Source organism: Podarcis melisellensis, assembly GCF_964234715.1.
Source record: "Podarcis melisellensis genome assembly, chromosome: 13".
NCBI classification, from domain to species: domain Eukaryota; kingdom Metazoa; phylum Chordata; class Lepidosauria; order Squamata; family Lacertidae; genus Podarcis; species Podarcis melisellensis.
Window position 1 is genome coordinate 13,123,682 of NC_138545.1, and position 20,839 is coordinate 13,144,520.

At 41.1% G+C, this 20,839-nt stretch overlaps 2 protein-coding genes across 2 annotated transcripts; both read right to left on the reverse strand.

Annotated features, from left to right (window-relative positions):
* Nucleotides 1-2,686: 2,686 nt before the first annotated feature.
* On the reverse strand, nucleotides 2,687-3,643 carry LOC309356038 (olfactory receptor 4K15-like; the record flags this gene model as incomplete). Its single annotated transcript, XM_081887220.1, has 1 exon — nucleotides 2,687-3,643. The coding sequence occupies one exon, from the start codon at nucleotides 3,641-3,643 to the stop codon at nucleotides 2,687-2,689; it is 957 nt and encodes a 318-aa protein (XP_081743346.1).
* A 7,101-nt stretch (nucleotides 3,644-10,744) lies between these two features.
* On the reverse strand, nucleotides 10,745-17,934 carry LOC309356039 (vomeronasal type-2 receptor 26-like; the record flags this gene model as incomplete). The annotated part of the gene is made up of 6 exons (XM_081887221.1): nucleotides 10,745-11,646; nucleotides 12,918-13,044; nucleotides 13,827-14,054; nucleotides 15,524-16,324; nucleotides 16,756-17,047; nucleotides 17,717-17,934. 6 exons carry the CDS (start codon nucleotides 17,932-17,934, stop codon nucleotides 10,745-10,747), a joined length of 2,568 nt encoding a protein of 855 aa, XP_081743347.1.
* Between the last annotated feature and the right edge of the window lie 2,905 nt (nucleotides 17,935-20,839).

The window sequence follows — 20,839 nt, forward strand, 5'->3', positions numbered from 1 at the left end:
GGTACATTGTGGAAGAGGGGGATGAAAGCTGCTTCATTAACAGTGAGTGCTTTGAAAATAAAGAAAAACCATGTGGATCCATAAAACGTATTCTTGAACTTTCTTTTTCACACACCCACCCCTCCTCCTTCCTCCACCCCCACTCTCTCTAGAGGGGCTTTCAATTAAGCACTCACCAAACACATAATGTAAGCAAACAATAAAGCGTGTTCTCCCTAAACAGAGAGCACGTGTTGCGGTTGGGACAGCGAGCCACCCTGCGGTGAATGGGTTTTAGAACCGAAGCCTGTAAGGGGTTAATTGGGTTGCTGGGGATTTTTGATTGTTGCCAGTTTGGAGGAGGGGTCATAGTCTTTAAATACAGGGGACGGACGTTTGGACGTCCTCTTGGCTGATTTTCACCGGATCACCCGCCCTCCCTCCCTTTAATTAGGGTGGTTTCCTGCTTGATTGACCTTGCTATGCCTGTCATGGGGTCGTTCGCCTTTGAGCGGGGGCCTGGTAGGAATTTTGCCATCTGGCTGATTGGCTGGTGCCATTTGGTTTTTGCCTACTGCGTAGCAAATCGTCACAACTTGTAAGGTTGGCGGTTAGGCATTGGTTAAATTGGTGCTTGGAGGGGTAAGTGCCTATCCCTCCAAATGATGCGGATGGGAATTCTGTTAAAGGAATCCAGGGGCTTGCCATTCTTTTCGTCCTTGTCCTCGGAGTCGGACCTGGGCCGTGCAAGCCCCACCGGAACATGAGGGTGAGAGGTGAGGGACTGGGTCCCAGCTCCATTTTTCTCACCCAATACTTGTTTCCCACGGTGGCTTCTGTTGATGGCCGGAAGACCAGCTCTGTCCCTGAGGGCATGGACAGTAGTCATAACCAATGCCTATGCAACCACTCACGTATTTTGTATTTGAATAAAGTTGTGGCCAAAATTATGCCAAAAAATCTTAAACAAAAATTGATGTGTGAAGTGTGAATTTTTTGGGGGGTGGCTTGTGGGACTCAACACGCAACTATAAATTAACAGTTTGTGTTGGCAATATGGAAGAAAGCTAAAATGGATATCCTTGGAAAGGAGTCAATTCACATGTCGATAGGATCCAACTCCTAGGGGCCAAGGTTCCTTTGCCCCTTTCAAAAGTAAAAGATTTGAGGGGGGCGCCCCTCCCCCAGTTGATGGACATTTAATTTGTATTGATTAGATTCAAATTGTGTGTGCACGCCTTGTGATCAATTATGTGGGGTGGGGCTTACCTGCCTCCCAATATTTTATTCAAGCTGACACCCTTGCACATGTCTATTAAATACGCCGTATATTTTGAAAAGCCATAGGCACTAGCTGGCCTGCTTTTTCTTTATTAAGGAAGGTTATAAAGCTCCACTAGTTTTCAGCAAAAGAGTCTGTTTTCTTCTACTCATTGCCAGGTGTAGTGGCTGAGTTAGCTTTTTCATTAAGTCTACATCCCATACTTTCTTGTCCCAGTAATCCAGAGTAAGCCATTTTGAGTCTTTCCAAGGTTGGATTACTAATTAACATTCTAACTACCATGAGAAGAAAACACAAATACATCTTGGTTTGTTACTATAGCTGACCATAGTGTGTGTGTGTGTGTGTGTGTGTGGTGTGTGTGTGTGTGTGTAAACTAATTCAATATACACACCCCATTCACCCAATTTGATCAGAGTCTGGATCTTTGATGTGTTTTTCCTGGGTTGACACAGGTTGGTGTAATGAAAGTGCAAGCCCTTGAATTTTTGCAATTTTCCACTTCAGCTACCCAAATGGTTTGACCTGCTGTTGGTGCTCAAAGCTCCGTACAGCCTGGGACATGGATGCCCAAAAAATTGTCTCATCTCTTCTGTACCCAACCGGTCATTGCAAGTACGGGGAACAGTGCCCCTTGTGATAGAAAATTCCACTACTGTTTTTGAATAAAGGGAACATGTCATTATAGCATAACACACACATATTCTAAAAAAAAAAAAAAAAAATCTGCAGCAGAGCAATCCGTGTTTAATTTATTAAAAATATTTTTTTATTTCATTGTTTAAAAAAGGAGATGCTGCTTTGCCTTTTCCCACCCGCAACTGAGTAGGAGGGTGAAACGGTCCTTTGAAATATTCCCACCCTCCACCCCACAACTCTAGATGACTCTTGGGGGCCCAGCCCAACATGGGCCCATCCAGAGCTGTCTGAATTCAACTTGGCCCAATGCCATTTTGGCCCAGTTTCATTGAGCCTTCAGCTAAATCCAGGACAAATACAGCCAGAATTGTACAGTTGGAAGAGACCTCAATAGCTCTCAATTTCCCTTCCCTATCAGTCATGAGAACAGCCATGGTGTATGAGATCAACAGCACTCTTGTTCCCCAAGCCACTGCGGGTTTACTGCTTCTGATACTAGCCATCATAAGCTTTATTCTCCATGAATTTGTTTAATCTACTAAAGATGTTGAAGATGGTGCCATCCCTTGTGGTAGGAAATTTCATTGTTCAACTGCATCCATCTCTAAATAAATAGTTCCTTCTCAGCTCCACTGGATGAGCCTGGGTTTTAGGACTAGGAAAGGAGAAAATCTCCCTATCCACTTTCTCTGTACCTTGTATAAACATAAGAGGAACAATAAATCAAATAACCAATGATTTGTTGCCTTTTGTGACCTGCTGCTGGATGTGGCTGACTCAGGCTGCCTAATGGTGGGGACGGCCCTGAGCGGAAACCTGCCCAGAAAGCTTGGCCAACAGACTTCCAATGGCCGCTTTCATTTCCTTGTTCTTCAAAGCATAGATAGCTGGGTTCAGCAAGGGGGTGACACAGGTGTAGAAGACACAGAGAACTTTATCAATCATGAACCGGGCAGATGGACGCAGGTAAATGAACAAACAGGGCCCAAAGTACATGGTGACCACAATAAGGTGAGAGGTGCATGTGGAGGCAGCCTTGGTGGTCCCTTCAGAGGGACCCCGGGAGCGGATTGTGTAGAGGATAAATCCGTATGAAATGAGCAGGCCAACAAAAGACACCAGTGATAAAATGCCACTGTTGGTGACCATCATGACCTCCAGGGGGTAGGTGTCAATGCAAGCCAACTTGATGACCAAGGGGAGGTCACAGAAGAAACTGTCCACCTGATTGGGCCCACAGAAAGGCACATTAATGATGAAACACAGTTGCACAGTGCCATGGAGGAGCCCACCAGCCCAGGAGGCAAGCACAAGCCCAGTGCAATGATGCCGGCTCATGAGTGAAACATAATGGAGAGGATGACAGATGGCTACGTAGCGGTCATAGGCCATGGCCACCAATAGGAGCATCTCGCTGCCTGTAAAGACATGGACAAAGAAGATTTGTGCCATGCAGCCATCAAAGGAGATGACATGGCATTTGGCAACATAATCAAAGAGGGATCTTGGGATGGCAAAGGAGGACAGGCAGAGGTCCTGGAAAGCCAGCTGACCTAGCAGAAAGAACATGGGTGAATCTGAAAGGCGCTGATCTCTGAAAATTGCTGAGAATATGAGGATGTTGCTGAAGAGCGTACCAATGTAGAGGAGGAGGAAGACAACAAATAAGATGAGCTGGACTTCCCATGTTTCAGAGAGGCCCAACAGGGCAAACTCGGTCACCACTGTCTCGTTTGCCGACATCATTCCCTTTGTGCATATCTCTGTAAAAATAGGAAAGGGAGAAAGGCAAGGGTAATGAGATGATTCCATCAAAGCTTTAGGTAAAATCAGCAAATGATGTATCTGTTTGTCAGCTGCTATTATTCTTGGCTGGGTTCTGAGGCTACTGTCCTAGTGATTCATACAGTGTCCACAAAAACATCATACATATATGCTGCATCGTACTATTGCTCCATCCAAATCAGTATCATCTGTCGCCATTCAGATGCTGTCAGAGTCCATCTCCTGTCATCCCTGAGCATGCTGGCTGGGGATGATGGGAGTCAAGAGTCCAAACAAATATCTGAAGGGTCATAGGCTCCCAATCTTATAGAAAGCAGGACCAGCCCAAGGTAACTTGCTGCCTAAGGTGAACCAGAAAATGACACACCATGGGGATACTGGGAACAATAGTTTGTTAAGAGTGCTGGGTTACAGCATGGATGAGGAATGTCAGGTTCAGGGACCAAATACAGCCCTCCATGCCTCTCTGTTGAGACTTGTGCTCTCTTGTTCTGATTTAGATTCAGAGCTATTAGCATACAAAGGGGGATGAGAAGGCACTCTGGACCAGGTCTTGTTACACCAATGAAGCAAAAAAAGGGGGGGGATCAATATTTGAGAGGTAGACAAATTACGTTGCAGAAAGTAAATGAACAAATGAAACTAGTGCAGGTTCAAAAAGGAGTTGAAATACAAAACACAAAAAACTGAGGCTTAGAGACAATAATCATAATAAAAGCAGAGATAAATTATCGTTATTACTATTGCTTTTGTTTCAGTGCACCTCTCTCTACTGATTTCCCTTTTGTTTGTGTGTCTTTTGTATTTAATTATGCTAGTGTAGTTTCTAATGGATGCGACAGGGTGGTTGGGTGTGTGGTCATAGCTGATGATGATATGTGTTGCTTTTCTTCCCATTCGCTTTCAACGTTTTATTGCCAGCCCCGCCCCACAATATTAAAAAAAAACACAAGGGTGATATGGCGCTAAGATGTCTGGACTACATGACAATACAAAAGTGTTTATCAGAACTTTGGAAAACACCACCACAAAAAAAAAACTGAGGTACAGAGATAAAAATGACAACAGGAGTTTTTGGAGTGAAGTAATTTCCCAACAGATTGTCTATTTTTTACTTTCTTTTCTCTTTCTTTATCCATCCTCTCTCCACTTTTTTTTAATAAAAAAAAAAGTTTTCAGGTCTATCCTTTATTTTGAGGTGTAGAAACCATACATTATCTAAGTTAATGAAATTACTGGGGGGGGGTATACAAAAGGGTTTAATTCGCCTAATAAAAGGTGTAGGTAAGAAAGATAGTTCAGAGAGAAAAAGCTGATCTTATTTTTCTTCAGAAAGGAATAGGAATCCTTCAGATAGGAATTTGCTTTTTATTGAGGCAGTCCATTAGTCCATTTACCTCAACACTGTTTACACTGACTGGCAGTGGTTTTCCAGAGTTTACAACCAGGAGAGAATTCACAACCTTACTTTGAGATGCTGAGGATTAAACCTGGAACCGTCTGCATGAAGAGCAATTGCTCTGCCAATGTGCTATGACCCTTCCCCACCTTATCAACACCCTAAAATGGTCTTCCTTTTCACATCTCTCTTAAATACATCCCAGGCCTTGGTTCCATTCTCCCCTTCCAATACATTGTCCACCCACCTCTTCCAAGAAATGCGGGGTGGGCAGGAGCCCTGGTTTTTCTCCTCAAAATTGTTCACACCCAGTTCCAATTGTTCCCTGCATATAATGGGTTGCTGTTAGTGAAAGTAGAGTTTCTTAGTAGCACTCAGTTAGGTCTAATCATAGAGTGGTCTCTGTGGAGTGTCCCAGCTAACCATCTCCTCTTCCTGGATACTCCCTTTCTGTTCCCCATCTCCTAGCTTCCCATCTCTCCACTGCCACCCTGAAGAAGCATTAACAGGCTGCTGGCACTCTGAGCAGGTTCAGTCCTCACTGGGCTGTTTTGAGGTAGGATTCTCCCCCTGTAAGAACGTAATAAAATATTGCTGGATCAGGCCAATAGCCCATCTAGTCCAGCATCCTGTTCTCACAGTAGCCAACCAGATGCCTGTGGCAAACATGGAAAGCGAGTCCCAAGCACAAGAGCAATTTCACTTCCTAAGGTTTTCAGCAACGGGTGTTCAGAAGCATCACTGCCTGTGACTGTGGAGGCAGAACATAGCCATTGCTGCTGGTAGTGATTGGTGACCTTGTCTTCCATTAATATGTCTAAACCTCTTTTAAAGTTATGATTTCATCTGCCCTGAATCTTCCAACATTCAGCTTCCTTGCTGTTTTCTAAATTAAAAATAAATAAATTACTTTCTTACTTTATTTAAATTTTTTTTATTAAGGTTAATAGAGAAAAATTCAATACTTAATATTCTCCCCCTTTAATAAAACACCAAACCAATACTTTTACAGTGGTACCTCGGGTTAAGTACTTAATTTGTTCCGGAGGTCCGTTCTTAACTTGAAACTGTTCTTAACCTGAAAACCACTTTAGCTAATGGGGCCTCCTGCTGCTGCCACGCTGCCGGAGCATGATTTCTGTTCTCATCCTGAAGCAAACTTCTTAACCTGAGGTATTATTTCTGGGTTAGCAGAGTCTGTAACCTGAACTGTATGTAACCTGAAGCGTATGTAACCAGAGGTACCACTGTATCTAGATAAAAACACAAAAAGGGTGGGGATGTAGAAGGAAATAGAGAAAGAGAAATAAGACAGAAAGAGAGAAAGAGAGAAAGAGAGAAAGAGAGAAAGAGAGAAAGAAAGAAAGAAAGAAAGAGTAAGAGTGGAAAAGAGGTTAAAAGAGAAAGACAGAAAAATAAGATTTCCATGTTATTTGCTGCCAGAAAAATCATTTGCAAATATTATGGAAATGGGGCTAAACTTACACTGTTTTCCTCCTTAGTTCTTAAAAGAGCCAATGTAATTTGAAAATTGATAGTTTGGAAATAGTGGGAAAATGGAATGAACTGTGATGTGTATATGAGCCACAGTCTGATCTGGAGGGGTAGTTCTGATTGCTCAGCTTCTTATATCCTCCCTTAGAAAGGAACACCACTTCCCTAACCTCCGTATTCTAACAACATGCTGGGATGGATTCATTCCAGATCAGGCTGCGGTAATCTAGCTGAGTGTTCTGTCTTCTGACAGATGCCCATGAGAAACCCACGAAAAGAATTTGAGAGCAGCAGCCATCTTCCTCTTTTGTTCTCCAGCATAGAGAGGCATGCCAGCTCTGATCCTGGAGGTACTATACATAGTCTCCAGTTGCTTTGGATGGAGAATTACAATGATGACCAGTCTCTATGCTACCCCTATGTCCAGAAGCAATCTAGCCACCAGAAGGCATGTGGAGCGCTGGAGATAGAGAAGGGGAGAGAGCAGATCAGCAGATAGAAACTGCTGGACAGCTCCTTGGAGAAGTCTGCAAAATTTCATTCATCCCAGAGCCTTGACCTGCCCTTTGGAAAAATCTAATACACCCTCAACTATTTTTTCACTCACCTGCAAACCCCAGCAGATATTTCTTAAGGTTTTCTGCAGCAACCTCTGTTCAGCTCAGCGTCAATTTGGAGCTGTTTGGTTGAGTTCCATCTGCTGGCTGTGTGTGTTGCGAGGATGAGATCTACCTAAAAAGCAGGATGATCAGTAAATCAAGAGTAAATAGATAGAGAGAGAGTGGAAGTAATTAATTGCTCATTTCCCCTCCAATGGGAATTGCATTTGCTGGTGCCTTATCTGGTCCCGGGGAGCTAGTTTAAAAAGTAAAACTTTGTGAGGCAAGTTTTAGAGAGCTGTCCTCAAGGGTACATTCTGTGTTATTTTGACTTCTAATTTGGTTTCCTGGGTAAATTACACAGGATCAAGAAAGATGGGGAAAACTGGAGTGTGATTTTACTACTTCAATCAATGGAATATTATCCAGATTAGGGCTTGGCTATATCTGATTTTCAACATCACAATATATCACCAGCTAAATGTCATGATATCTTGATATACCACAATACATATCTGTGGTGATAGAGGGTGTGCCATGCTTTGGTGCAGCAGCAGAGGGCCTTGCCTCACCTCCCCATGGCAGCAGGGGGCCCCACTGTACCTCCCCATGGCAGCAGAGGTGCGCTGTGCTTCCCTGCTGCAGCCAAGAGCCTTGACGAGGCTCCCTGCAGTGGTGGAAGGTCTTAAAATGTAATGAAGATTTAATAAAAATATTAAATAATTTTCCATATATTATATTTAATATATTTTCAACTAATTTAAGAGTAGTTTAAGTGATTTACTAGTCAAGCTGCATCTGTTTCCCCACTCAGAGGTCTAAGTAGAATCTGTGCATGCATAAGCACCACTGAGTTCAACTAAACTTACTTTCCTGGGAGTAAGCCCTACTGAATTCAGTAGGGCCTGCTTGGGAGTACACATACTTTTGCTTTCACTGCTTACTGAAAAACACCCTCCCCATCATTCTCACAGAATACACAACCTCCCATTTCAGCATAAGGCCACCAGCTAAATCTCCTTCCACCCCTCCCCCAGAAGCCCCTGCAAGTCCACATCCCACCAATCTTTCCTTTTTTATCAAAGGGAGGGAGGGCGAGCAAGCAAAAAGATAGTTTCAAATACATACATACATACATACATACATACCTTCTTTTTTAATATGAAGGAAAGCTATTTAGGGGGAACCAACAACATAAACACCACCAGAAAATAAAAATACAAACCCTTCCCTCTCTTTTTTTCACTGGTGAGGGAAGAAATAAATGCTTTCCACTTCTTTGTTCACTTTGCCTCTTTAATTGTCTAGCCATGGGTGTGTGTGTGTTTTGACTCCTGGATTGTTAGCAGCATTCATTTATACTCCTTAATCTGAAGAGATAAGAGTTTCTTCAAAGTGGAAAAGAAAGTGGTGAAACATAACCTAAGGTTACCAGACGTCCCCGTTTCCCGGGGACAGTCCCCGGATTTGCAAATCAGCCCCCATACAAAATCCATTGAAGTTGAAAAGTGTCCCCGGATTCATTGAAAAAAATCTGGTAACCTTAACATAACCCTTAGTTACGGAAGCCCCTATGGTGTGAACCACTCCTGGGAAACTCCACAGGATCACTAGAGGGGGGCCTTCTTCCTGCCCATTGCCACCAAGGGTCCAGCCCAATGCCCCTTCTCAGTGCTATTTTTCTAGAAAAAGAGACGCCAAAACTCTGCATGAATGCCTCCCTTGTTCTCTTATAACGGCAATGGCACCCACACGAAAGCTTCCTGAACTGAGTTCTGGTGAGTTCTGGCTGAAAAAAATGCCAACCCTCTTCTGTCATTTACATGGGTATCCTGCCAATTTGCAACCAAACCAACCACATTAGCAACCAAGACATGAGGCCATTATGAGTGCCTGCCACCCTAGGTCTTTGCTGGTTGCAATTGTATGTGTAGGCGGGGATAATTTTGCATGCTCCTGATGGACCCATGACTGATAATGAACGCGTCAATTTGTGGCCCTGGAAGGGGTTGGAACAGAGGCGGAACAGACCACTTATCTGTGTAATGACTCGCAACACAAACTCCACACAAATGGAGAGTTGCTGGTACTCCATCCGGCCTGTACACATTTTTTATTTCACAGCTAAAAAAAGGAGATGCTACAACTTCTTCCTTCGTCATCACCAGCTGAGAGCAGGAGGGTTTAATCTTGCTGGGTGCTTCTATCAAACACAAAAGTTTGAGAATCCCAACAACACAGAATCATTTATCTGGGCTCTGACTACAGAGAGGCAAGCAACCTGAAGATTCAAACAAGCAACAGCAAGAATGTTTTGAAGCCACCTGGCACTGGAAAAAAAAATAGCCCAAAATATCCCATTCTCTTCTCCTTCCTCGTGAAATTCTTCAGGTTTAATTTTTGTTTCTTCTCTTTTTATGTTTATTTGCGTTTGGAGCATATTGCCAACAAGCAGATATCATTATTGGACTAAAAACCAGTGAAATCCAGCCAAACCCAAAAGGATTGGGATCTGAAATAACTACATTTTGAGTGTTTGGCATATTTCTTTCCCTTTAAATTAGCTGGTAATTTATTTTGCTTTTTTCCTTTTTTCTCCCCTCCCTTCCTCATTAAGTTTTTCTTAATGTTATGTTTAATGAATGCAACATTTTCCTGAATTTAAGGTGACGTCTTGAGTCCTCCTTGGTGTGGCTGTGATGGCAAAACATTTTTACTCAGATTAATTGTCAGATTTAAAGATTTGAAGAAAGCAAAGGGGAGGGGGGAGACAGAGCATGTCCTTCGCAAACCTTTTAGTACTCAGTGCTTATATTTTGCGACTGTTTTTATGTCCAGTTTTTAAAGGATTTCTACAGGCCTATCCTATGAAATTTCCACTAGAGTGGAGCAGGACGTACATTAACACAGCCAAATGCAGAAAATGGTGAAAGACAGGGTGAAATTGTTTATCTGTAGTGTGAAAAAGTTGTGAGAAACAGCATCAGAGCAGAATAATACAGTGCCGAGGCCTAAGAATAAGAGATACAGAGTTGAAACTGAGCAGAGGAAAAGATGTAGTAGATCTGGGATTGCTGAATATGGGGGACTCAGTGTGTTGAAACAGGGCAAGTAGTGGAGATTTTCGAAGACAGGAGTGCCTGGCGTGCTCTGGTCCATGGGGTCATGAAGAGTCGGACACGACTAAACAACAACAGTGGAGATTTTCAGGCAATAGTAATGAGAAGTGGGCATCTGCACAGCCTACGTGATCTGGGGGTGCAATTTTGGGCCTTGGATTGGGCCAGCTGAGGGGAAAACAGCCATGCCCTGTATGCATCCTCAGAGCAAATTGGGGGCAGGACTAATATTTAAATGTTGTTTTAAAAGTGCTGATAAAGGTTGGAGGCAGGCAAGGAAAGGAGACACACTGTCTCCTTCCCACATTCCGACTGACAGCAGAGGATGGTTAAATCCAGTTGGTTGGTAGCCTACAGAGGATTCTGGGTGATTCTTTTCAGGTATACATACAAATTGCTCTTTTAGATATTATAACCAGTGACACCAGTGACACAGAATTTGATTTCTTTAGCATTTTCTTCTTATTAGGTGCTCCCTATTGTTCAGCTCAGGCTTCAGCAAAATAATGTAACATTTTGGGGGAAAGATGCAACCCAACAAGCCAGCACTGGAGGCTAAGATAGAGAAGATCTCCACAGCCACCATGTATTTCCCCTTTGTGCTCATGTAGGAAGGAACAAAGGATAACCAAACACTGCAAAAGACCAGCATGCTGAAAGTGATGAACTTGGCTTCATTGAAACTATCAGGCAATCTTCTGGCGAGGAAAGCCACAGAGAAACTGACCAAAGCTAGGAAGCCCATGTAGCCCAAGACACAGTAAAAGAAAGTCACCGTCCCCTCATTGCACTCCAGTACAATTTCTTCAGCCACTGACTTCATGTCAGCATTAGGGAATGGAGGAGAGATCACCAGCCATACAGTGCAGATGAGTGCTTGGATAAGGGAGCAGGAAAGGACAATAGAGTTTGCCAGTCCTTTCCCCACCCACTTCCTCATTCTGGATCCTGGTTTTGTGGCCATGAAAGCCAGAACCACAGTGATGGTTTTTGCCAGCACACAAGAAACAGCCACTGAGAAGATGATGCCAAAAGCAGTTTGTCGGAGGAGACATGTCACCTTGTCAGGATATCCGATGAACAGTAATGCAGAAAGGAAGCAAAGCAGGAGGGAGATGAGCAGAGCGTAGGTGAGGTCCCGGTTGTTGGCTTTCACAACGGGAGTGTCCCTGTGCTTCACAAATATTTTCAATACCAGTGCTGTAATGAAAGCAAAGGAAAGAGCAGAACAGGCTAAGCTGAGGCCCAGAGGTTCTTCAAAGGACAAGAAAGTGGCATGCTTGGGAATACATACAGTCTTATTTTTGTTTGGATACTTTTCATCCTCACATTCATAGCAGTCATTCATGTCTGAGAAAGGAAAACATAGTTCTTAATCTGAAAAATATGAGCAACATGCCACTATTTGGAAAAACATAATTAAAATGATTTAAAAAGTGTACAAGGAGTTTTAAACAAAAAAGTCTAAAATGATGGAACCATGCCCTTCTCACCTATCCGATTTAGAATACCGACTGAGGCAAAATGCAAGAGGTAGGGCCACAGAGACCCTCCCTGATCTCCGGCTAGAAGCCAACTCAGATTTTCCTGTCACTGTTCTGGTTGCTCACACTTACTTATTCCTTCATTAAGGAGTGATTGCGTAATTGAGACTTTGCAAATTTCTACATTAGATAACCTAATCAACATCTTTCAACTGTTTTCTGGATTTAAGTATTTCATACTTCTCCAAACACTACAACAGAATTCTCTGAAGTTTAAGGGCATCAAAACACATGTTTCAATATGTTACCAGAAAGAAAATGCACATTCAAATATTATTTGTAAGGCAAAATATATATGCCTAAACACATTTTGATAGAAAATGCATGATTAAGTACGTAATAAGTCAAACAAATCATGGGCAAAAATATGTGAAAGAAACAAGGACTAGAAATAGTAAGTAACAGGGATTCAGTCAACTCTAGGCAAAGTGTCACGACAGATTTCAAGGACTGCTGTAGAAGAAGATATCACATTTAGGGAGAAATACTATGCCAAGATTATGGCATAATGCAAACCTGGCACAAATTAAGATGGCGTAAAGTGCACCAGATACAAAATGCATTCAGGAACACGGCTTCCGCTGGTTGAGCCAGCCAAAGGATATCAGAGAGAAAACAAGCTTTTAAAATAGTATTGGGGTTACACCACCCTTTTCATTGACTTAATTTAGGCTGAGATTCCCGCTGAATAGCCTTCATGCATTGTATCCAAATACCCCCAAATACCCATTTTACCCCTGTGACACTCGACTTTCAAGGTTTCTATCAATTTAAGAAGCATTGCACTCAACTCAGCCTGGATGAAGGAGAACCAGAAACCTCCTGGTTCATCTGAAAATTCACTTTATACTAATCCTGTCCAACCTGGTGGATATCGCTATAGGATTCTTCCTTAATAACAGCATTCAACATCCAGAATCACAAATTATCGCACAAATACTTTCATTAGGTCCCTCTTCAGCTAAATCTCTCAATATTTTATAAGTTGTAAAAAGGAACTTTGGTGATTGCATTTTTTTATATGCATCTTTTTGATTAAAGGTAACAAGCTATATCTATATACAGTGAATTTCTTACCCTCCTGGTCAGTAATCTTCCCTGCTGGACACGGGATGCAATCGTAGCAGCAAAATGCTTCCCCTTCCTTCACCTTCCTGCAAAAACCAGGGCGGCAGCTCTCACTACATACAGAGTCAGGCTGAGTCTATTACACAAATAAAGAGAAGTATATATAAAATAATCATTTAAAGGATTTTGCAAAAGAACAACAACATTCACTTACTAGTCTGTTTCAATTCCATTTTGAAACATTTCCTGACATTTCCCATTGACTCATAGTGGAAACTCCAATAAATTGCTGTTTTTTTTGCGGTAATTTTTTTAATATCCTCTATAGTAAGGGTCCTTTCTTCCACAGTGACATTAAGGGGTTGTGGTGATGTCCCTTAATGCAAATTAAGCTTCACAGTTATTCTAAATTCTTGAAACATAGCGTGCATAATCTGCCTTGTGAGATGTACAAATGTGTCAAAAATTTATAGTAATTTTGTAAAAGGATCCACAGTTTAGAAAGTGCTGAAAATTGAAACATGGACCCTATTTTGACTGAAATATTTAGACCTGCAAGCCACAGGTCTTAACTAGCCAGTCAAAGCCATTACCTTGACAAAGGAACTATTTCAGCAAGCTTCCCTTTATCTGTTCTCCCCTCAAGGATACAGTATTCCAGGATTGCAGGGGGAACCAGGGTTTCATCCAGAGTGATTCTCCAAGCTCAAAACAATATATTCAATACATCAAAATCTATCTCCAGGTTTTCAATCATTATCTCCACTTTCAGTGAAACAAGAACCAGTATACAGGCTGTGCATAGCTTGTGCCATCTATAATCCAATTTTATAAAGACTGAAAAATGTACAAGGAAATTATCTTTGTATGTTATATTAAAGTGTTTTCATTCACAAATGGCTGATGGTAACATCCTACCTGGTTAAACCAATGGTGCCATTTTATGGCTCCCTCATTGATGGTCAATGCTTGCTGTGGAGGAGCCAGGGAATCCACCCCTCCTACCTTCACTCTCTGAAAGGATTGGTTGGAGGAAACAATCCAATTGGTAATAACAAATCCAGCCAATATCTCCCCATTCTGGTCCAAGGAAATCTTATCCCCAGCACTGTTGTTAAATGAGATACCCCTCAGAAAATGATGGAGCTGGATTGAGAAAGAAAGAGAAAGTATAGAAAAGGCATCAATTCAGCAAGGGACAATCATGATGTTCACTTTCATGGCAGATTTCCAAATATACACCTTGGAGGAAAACAGTTTTCTTTTCATATATATATATATATATATATATATATATATATATATATATATATATATATATATATATATGATTTAAGCCAATATTTTCTTACATTTGGAAGTTCATTTCAAATTACAGATTCTTAAGATCTGCAGCAAATGCACACACAGCCATAAAAAAGGTTTTTAACAGAAAGTGGGTGCTCTGTTTGTTTTGTTATCTAAAATATATCATTTTCTCTGTATAGACTCTATATGCAATGCTATGTGATATATTACTCTATCATGCACCAACTTCTGAGGTAAATGGGGAATCAGCCCTCTGCTCATCTAAAAGGTTGGTGTAAATAGGTGAAGGAACAGGTTGAGGAAGGTATGGTGATAAAAGCAATGTCTAGAAGTTGGCTATATCATGCTTGGATAGAATTCATTTCTTTTTGTTCTCTTTCAGTATTTCTAGAATCATAGAATAGAATCATAGAGTTGGAAGAGACCACAAGGGCCATCGAGTCCAAACCCCCTGCCAAGCAGGAAACACCATCAGAGCACTCCTGACATATGGTTGTCAAGCCTCTGCTTAAAGACCTCCAAAGAAGGAGACTCCACCACACTCCTTGGCAGCAAATTCCACTGTCAAACAGCTCTTACTGTCAGGAAGTTCTTCCTAATGTTTAGGTGGAATCTTCTTTCTTGTAGTTTGGATCCATTGCTCCGTGTCCGCTTCTCTGGAGCAGCAGAAAACAACCTTTCTCCCTCCTCTATGTGACATCCTTTTATATATTTGAACATGGCTATCATAACACCCCTTAACCTCCTCTTCTCCAGGCTAAACATGCCCAGCTCCCTTAGCCGTTCCTCATAAGGCATCGTTTCCAGGCCTTAGACCATTTTGGTTGCCTTCCTCTGGACACGTTCCAGTTTGTCAGTGTCCTTCTAGAACTACTTTAAGTTCAAGCAGCTTAAAAGAAGAAATTCAAAAGATTTAAAATAATTAAGACCCATGCTTCTGGGTAGTCTTGCCTAAACAAAAACATTTTAAGCAGGTACCTAAATGAATACAGTGAAAGTATCTGTCTGATGTCAATAGGCAGGGAAGTTTAGTAGGCTGAATCTGAACCTAGAAAAGCAGGCAGAGAAGTTCCCATTTAGCTCTATTTGCATTTCAGGAGACATAAAGCAACTACCTCATGGCCAAAGGGTAGTGAATAGAGGAAGTGGTTTGGGGACAGCTAGGGAAGATTTCAAGGGCATTGCTGCACCCACTTTAGTGACCCCTGCTGTGGTTGCATAGCAAAGTGAAAATTACCAAAGGGATAAATAGTAAAGGAAACTGAACATGTCTGAACATCTTTCATGAAGGGTGTTCAGTCCATTACCTGCCACAGATGTTGATTCTGAAACTTAATTCCTCCATTGATCATTACTGGCCTGTGTTTGCCTCGGGATGTAGACATGGCATGTAAAGCATGGGCCACAGCATAGACAGCATTGTAGATGTTGTAGCTGTGGCTGGTCATGCTCATTTCAAAGAAAGGACCAGGAAGATTCTCCAGCTTCTCTTGCCCAGTGCAAATATCTCCCTTCACACTGCCAACCACTCGATTCGGAAATACACAGCCAAATGCCTGTTGCCAGAAGTCCAAGATGAAGCCATCTCCTTTTGGGCTAGAAGGGGTTTTGCTCTTGACAAACTGACGAAATCCTGGTGGATCATTTGAGTGAGTTGTGAATGAGAGAACCCCATGGAGTATTTCTGTATCCCAAGTCCGTTGAAAGACAAAAGAAGTGAGCTCCATCTGGGCTGTCATGATCCACACTTTACCTTTTGGCTTATTTGAACTTTGTTCCAGTTCTGATAGGTAAGGCAACCATCTAAAATGTGCCAGAGCATTTGATTCTCCATAAAACAACACTACATTGGCTTTGCTATCATTTATTCTGTCATTTATTTTTGCCCCCAGTTTAAATATATCGTTAATTTCAGTGACATAAGTAGATTTGTGACTTCTTTCTATGAAGGCAAAACAGATGCCATTCTGGGAAAAAAGTGGAACCACAGTTTGCACAAATCTTTCTGCATTCTCATCATAGAAAGTCAGGATCCCAATCCATATCCACCTGAAATGCAGAAGCAAAGACAGGATCCCCTTATACTGGTGGTCTTCCTTGGGCACCATCTGGTAGAAGAAAAGGCCTGGGGTTTTATCATTCATCACTGGAGCAGGGCCATATATCAGCTAAACGTAGTTGTGGTAGGAGGAGAAAGAGACAGAAGGAACAATAACTTTTTTCTATTAGATTTGTGTATTACAAGTATCACTGGGGCAATTTCCAATTGGTCCTTCTAATCCTCGCCTTTTGGGTTGCCCATGCTATTTTTTAAGCCAAGCTATACTCATCTTCCAATCAGCTGTTATCATTTATCAGACATTGGCTAGGCCAATGGATGTCTGAAGCAGTAATAAATGTGCTATCAATACTTGATTTCTTAGCTTCGATCTGCCATTAGCATGGCTCACCTGATTATTTGAAATGTGTGCATTTATTTATCAAAATATATCTAGATGTGTTAAATTCTCATAAGTTGACACAGAGAGATATATATTACCTGTGGAACTTTATAGATATCCAAGATTGTTGCCACATGAAGAGAAGTTTGAGAGTCCAGTCCCCCAATGATGGCTATCAAGTTTTTGTTGATGTCACAGATGTAGTTGGGGACAAATGTTTCCAGTGTGGATATGAGTAACATTGTGGCATGAGAGGTCCATTTGGCATTGAAATAGCTGTCATAGATGCGGAAGCCTAAAGTGACATTGGGTAAGAGCTGAGAGTTTTCGTTGATCTCCTTCACTGCAAATTCCAAGGCCAGGATGTGCTGGTAGTTCTTAGGCACCACTCTAAAAAGAAAGTTTCATTTTTTATCACAAGGCCATGTAACACTTTCTAAATTTATCACAACTAATTTCTGCATCTTCCTCCTTAGTATTATTTATTACTGCCATTATGTAAGGTTTTTTTGCATGTGAGGAAACTCTTGAACAGTTATCACTACAAGTGATCCTCCTCCTTGCCTACAATGGTAGAAAGGGGATGTAGGGGGAAATTCTATGGGAGTGGATCACAGATTTTAAAATGTCCCTGATGTACATTTTTAATGCATGCTTCATAATCTGTGTAGAAGTCCTTCCCTTATTTCACTCTCCTGGGGTCCTGAAGCAAAAGTGATGCAGTTATTTCCACAACAATATTACATGTCTTCATATGATACCCGAATGTTTAAATCAGTGGGGGAAGTGGCAACATTTTCTTCAAATTTGTGGAGATCCTCCTGATCACATTTCTCTTACAACATATCTCCTTCGACCCAAACAGTAGTTCTGCCTCTAGGTCAAGGAAAGAGAACCGTGGCCCTCCAGATGTTGTTGTACTACTATGTCCATTAGTATTGATGGAACTGATGGAGTCCAACAACCACTGCAGGGCCAAAGTTTAGCCACTCTAAAACTGATTGCTCCAGTGTCCAAAGAAGGAATCAAAATGCAGAAGAGAAATTATTTAATTCTTACTCTATCTCCTCAAGCAATGTTGGTGGGGGGTTTTCGGTGAAGGCTATTGAAATGGAGATGATGCTGCTGTGAGAGGCTATGCCACCAAAGATGAGGTCTCCTTCCCGATGATACTGATGAAGTGGAGTGTATGGATCATGGATGAGGCATTTAACAATGGGAGATTTGCATATTGCATGAGGCAGTAGAATCAGCAGCAACAAGAACAATGCCACCATCCTTGGTGCAATTTTTCCATATAAACAAAAACCCCCTAGTAATTTTACTTATTTTGAGATGGAAGTAATTTCATCCAATTGGCCTTTTATCCTGCTCATATGTCTGAAATCAGGACTGAAAACTGGAAAAAATAAAGTATTGATTGCACTGATTGAACCTTGCTGATGGTTTCTGATTCCTAAGTCTAGCCGTGATCGCTGGACGTTATATATTTTTATCAGGTTTCTCCAACCTTGTATCTTTTAGACGTTTTCGATTACAATTAACATCATTCAAACTGGTTGCAGGTGATGGAGTTGTGATCCAAAACAGTTCAAGAGCACCAGGCTTAAAGGCTCAATTATCGTACCTTTCATAGACTTCCTCATTAGCTTGGATAGTGTACTGTGCAAGTTCATGAGGTGGTTAGACAAGGGGGAACTTTAATTATAGTTCTTTTGATAATTAATCAGAAGATAGTCATTTGTGTATGTTTGTTAACAGACGTTTTCATTTTCTCTTGGCTGCATGAGATTTTGAACAAGAAGAAAAAAAAATACTGGAAATGCAACCCTTTGGTCTCAAAAGAGGGATGAAATGAACATGGTTGATCATAGCACTGGCCTCTTGAAATTCTTACCTGGAAGGAAGAAAACTAATGAGAGGGGGAGTCCTCCATTACTTCCATTATGTTCAATGTTCACATGAAAGGAAAAAAAATGCATTAGTTGGTCTCCTTGTATTGCCAACGGATGGGAGAAAAGCACCAAATTTTATGCTGGGGAAGCTAAAATGAGGCATGGGCAATATCTCTGCCAACACGGAACGACATTTCTAATTTGTTGGCAGTGCTCAATATAACCTTTTGTTATTATGGCATCTCACTTTCCTTATCTCATTTTCTCACATCTTTCCATGCTAAAATTTAAACAGTTGTGCCAGGAATACATTATTATTTTTCCCTTTTATTTTCTTTGTGCTTAACAAATGGGAATAATATAATATAATATAATATAATATAATATAATATAATATAATATAATAATATAATATAATATAATATAATATAATATAATATAATATAATATAATATAATATAATATAATATAATATAATAAATATAATATAATATAATATAATATAATATAATATAATATAATATAATATAATATAATATAATAATATAATATAATATAATGGCTGACATGCTTATTCAATCTCTAAGTGGTGTGGGATTTCTAGGTCTTCATGTGCTCAGCCAGGCTTTGTGTTTCCTTTTGGAATGAGGCACAGCGGAGACTGTGGCGTTTTTAGGATATGTGGTTTATTTGCACATATATACAACCTGAGCCAACAATGGAGGAGTTCACAGCATTAACACCCCTTAAAGGTCTAGTTTTTCTTATAGTTTAGCCTTAGATTCAAACAGACATCAAACGTTGCTCAGTGTATCTTTCTCTTGCTTACTGCTTTATTTCTAGGTCACATCACTCCAAACTCTCAACTCTAAACCCGGGCTTTGTCTTTCCAACCAGTTGAGGGAGGGGACCCAATCATTTCCTCTCCCACATAGAGCCCCCTTTCCTTTGTTCTCCTGATGGCCCATCACCCAGGCAGTCACCTCAACACAGGAAGGTAGCCTGGCTTATATTTTAACACTTTCTGGATCCAGGGATAGAAGGATATGACTCAGAGCCTACTTCCCCTTGTTCCAGCTCAAATTCATAACTGTATATAAAGTGATATAATACTAAAACCCAAAATACACAACAGCAAAAATGAGAAATAGAAGAATATGAGTTGTCCATGTACGATGAGTGATTTTATATCATTAGAAAGAGTAATGTTTGAAGGTAGCAGATTCTTGTATAGGAATTTAATTTCATTAGCTATATTACAATGTGACCCCAACACTCTCCAAGAGGGATCCTACTTTCATGCATGAAGGTATCTCCAACTCACTTGGGATGTTTCTTCCTAATGGGCTCCCTCTTCTTTCACTTGCATTAGGATCCTGCCAACTTACCACCAAGCCTAGCACACCAGGAACCAACCTACAAGGCCTTTATGTGTCCCTCCCAGTCCAAGTCTTTGCTGGTTGCAAGAACGTGTACAGGCAGTGGGCATTTTGCGTGTTCCTGATGGACCTGTGACTGCTGATACATGCATCATTTTTGGCCCCGAAAGGATGTGGAACAGGGACTGAACAGGCTGAGGTTAGACCACTGATTCATGTAATGACCCGGAACACAACCTCCACACAAATGGAGAATTGCTGATACTCCATCTGACCTGTACACATTTATTATTTCACCATTAAAAAACGTTTGAAAATGCAGCAACGCGGAAGCATTTACCCAGGCTCTGACTACAGAAAGGAAAGCAACAAGAAGATTCAAACAAACAACAGCAAGAATGTCTTGAAGCCAGCTGGCATGGGGGGGGGCAACCCCTAAAAGCTTCACATTCTTCCCCCACCCTTCTTCAAGCATTTCTCCAGCTTTATCTTTTGTTTCTTATCTTTTTATTATTATTTGCTTTTTGAACATATTGCGAAGAAGCAGATATCATTATTGGACTAAAAACCAGTGAAATCCAGCCAAACCCAAAGTGGAATCTGAAATAACTACATTTTGGGTGTTTGACATATTTATTTCCCTTTAAATTAGCTGGTTATTTATTTTGCTCTTTCCCTTTCTTTAATATGGTCATGGAAATTGCCTATCTCTGCTGCTAAGGGCAGATGGTTATAATACGTTTTCCTTAATGTTATATTTAATGAATATAAGCTTTCCCCCCAACTTAAAGTGGTGTCTTGAGTCTTCCTTGGTGTTTGTGTGATGGCAAAACATTTTTACCCAGATTAACTGTCAGATTTACGGTTTTGAAGAAAGCAAGGGGAAAGAAAAAAGATAGGGCAGGTCC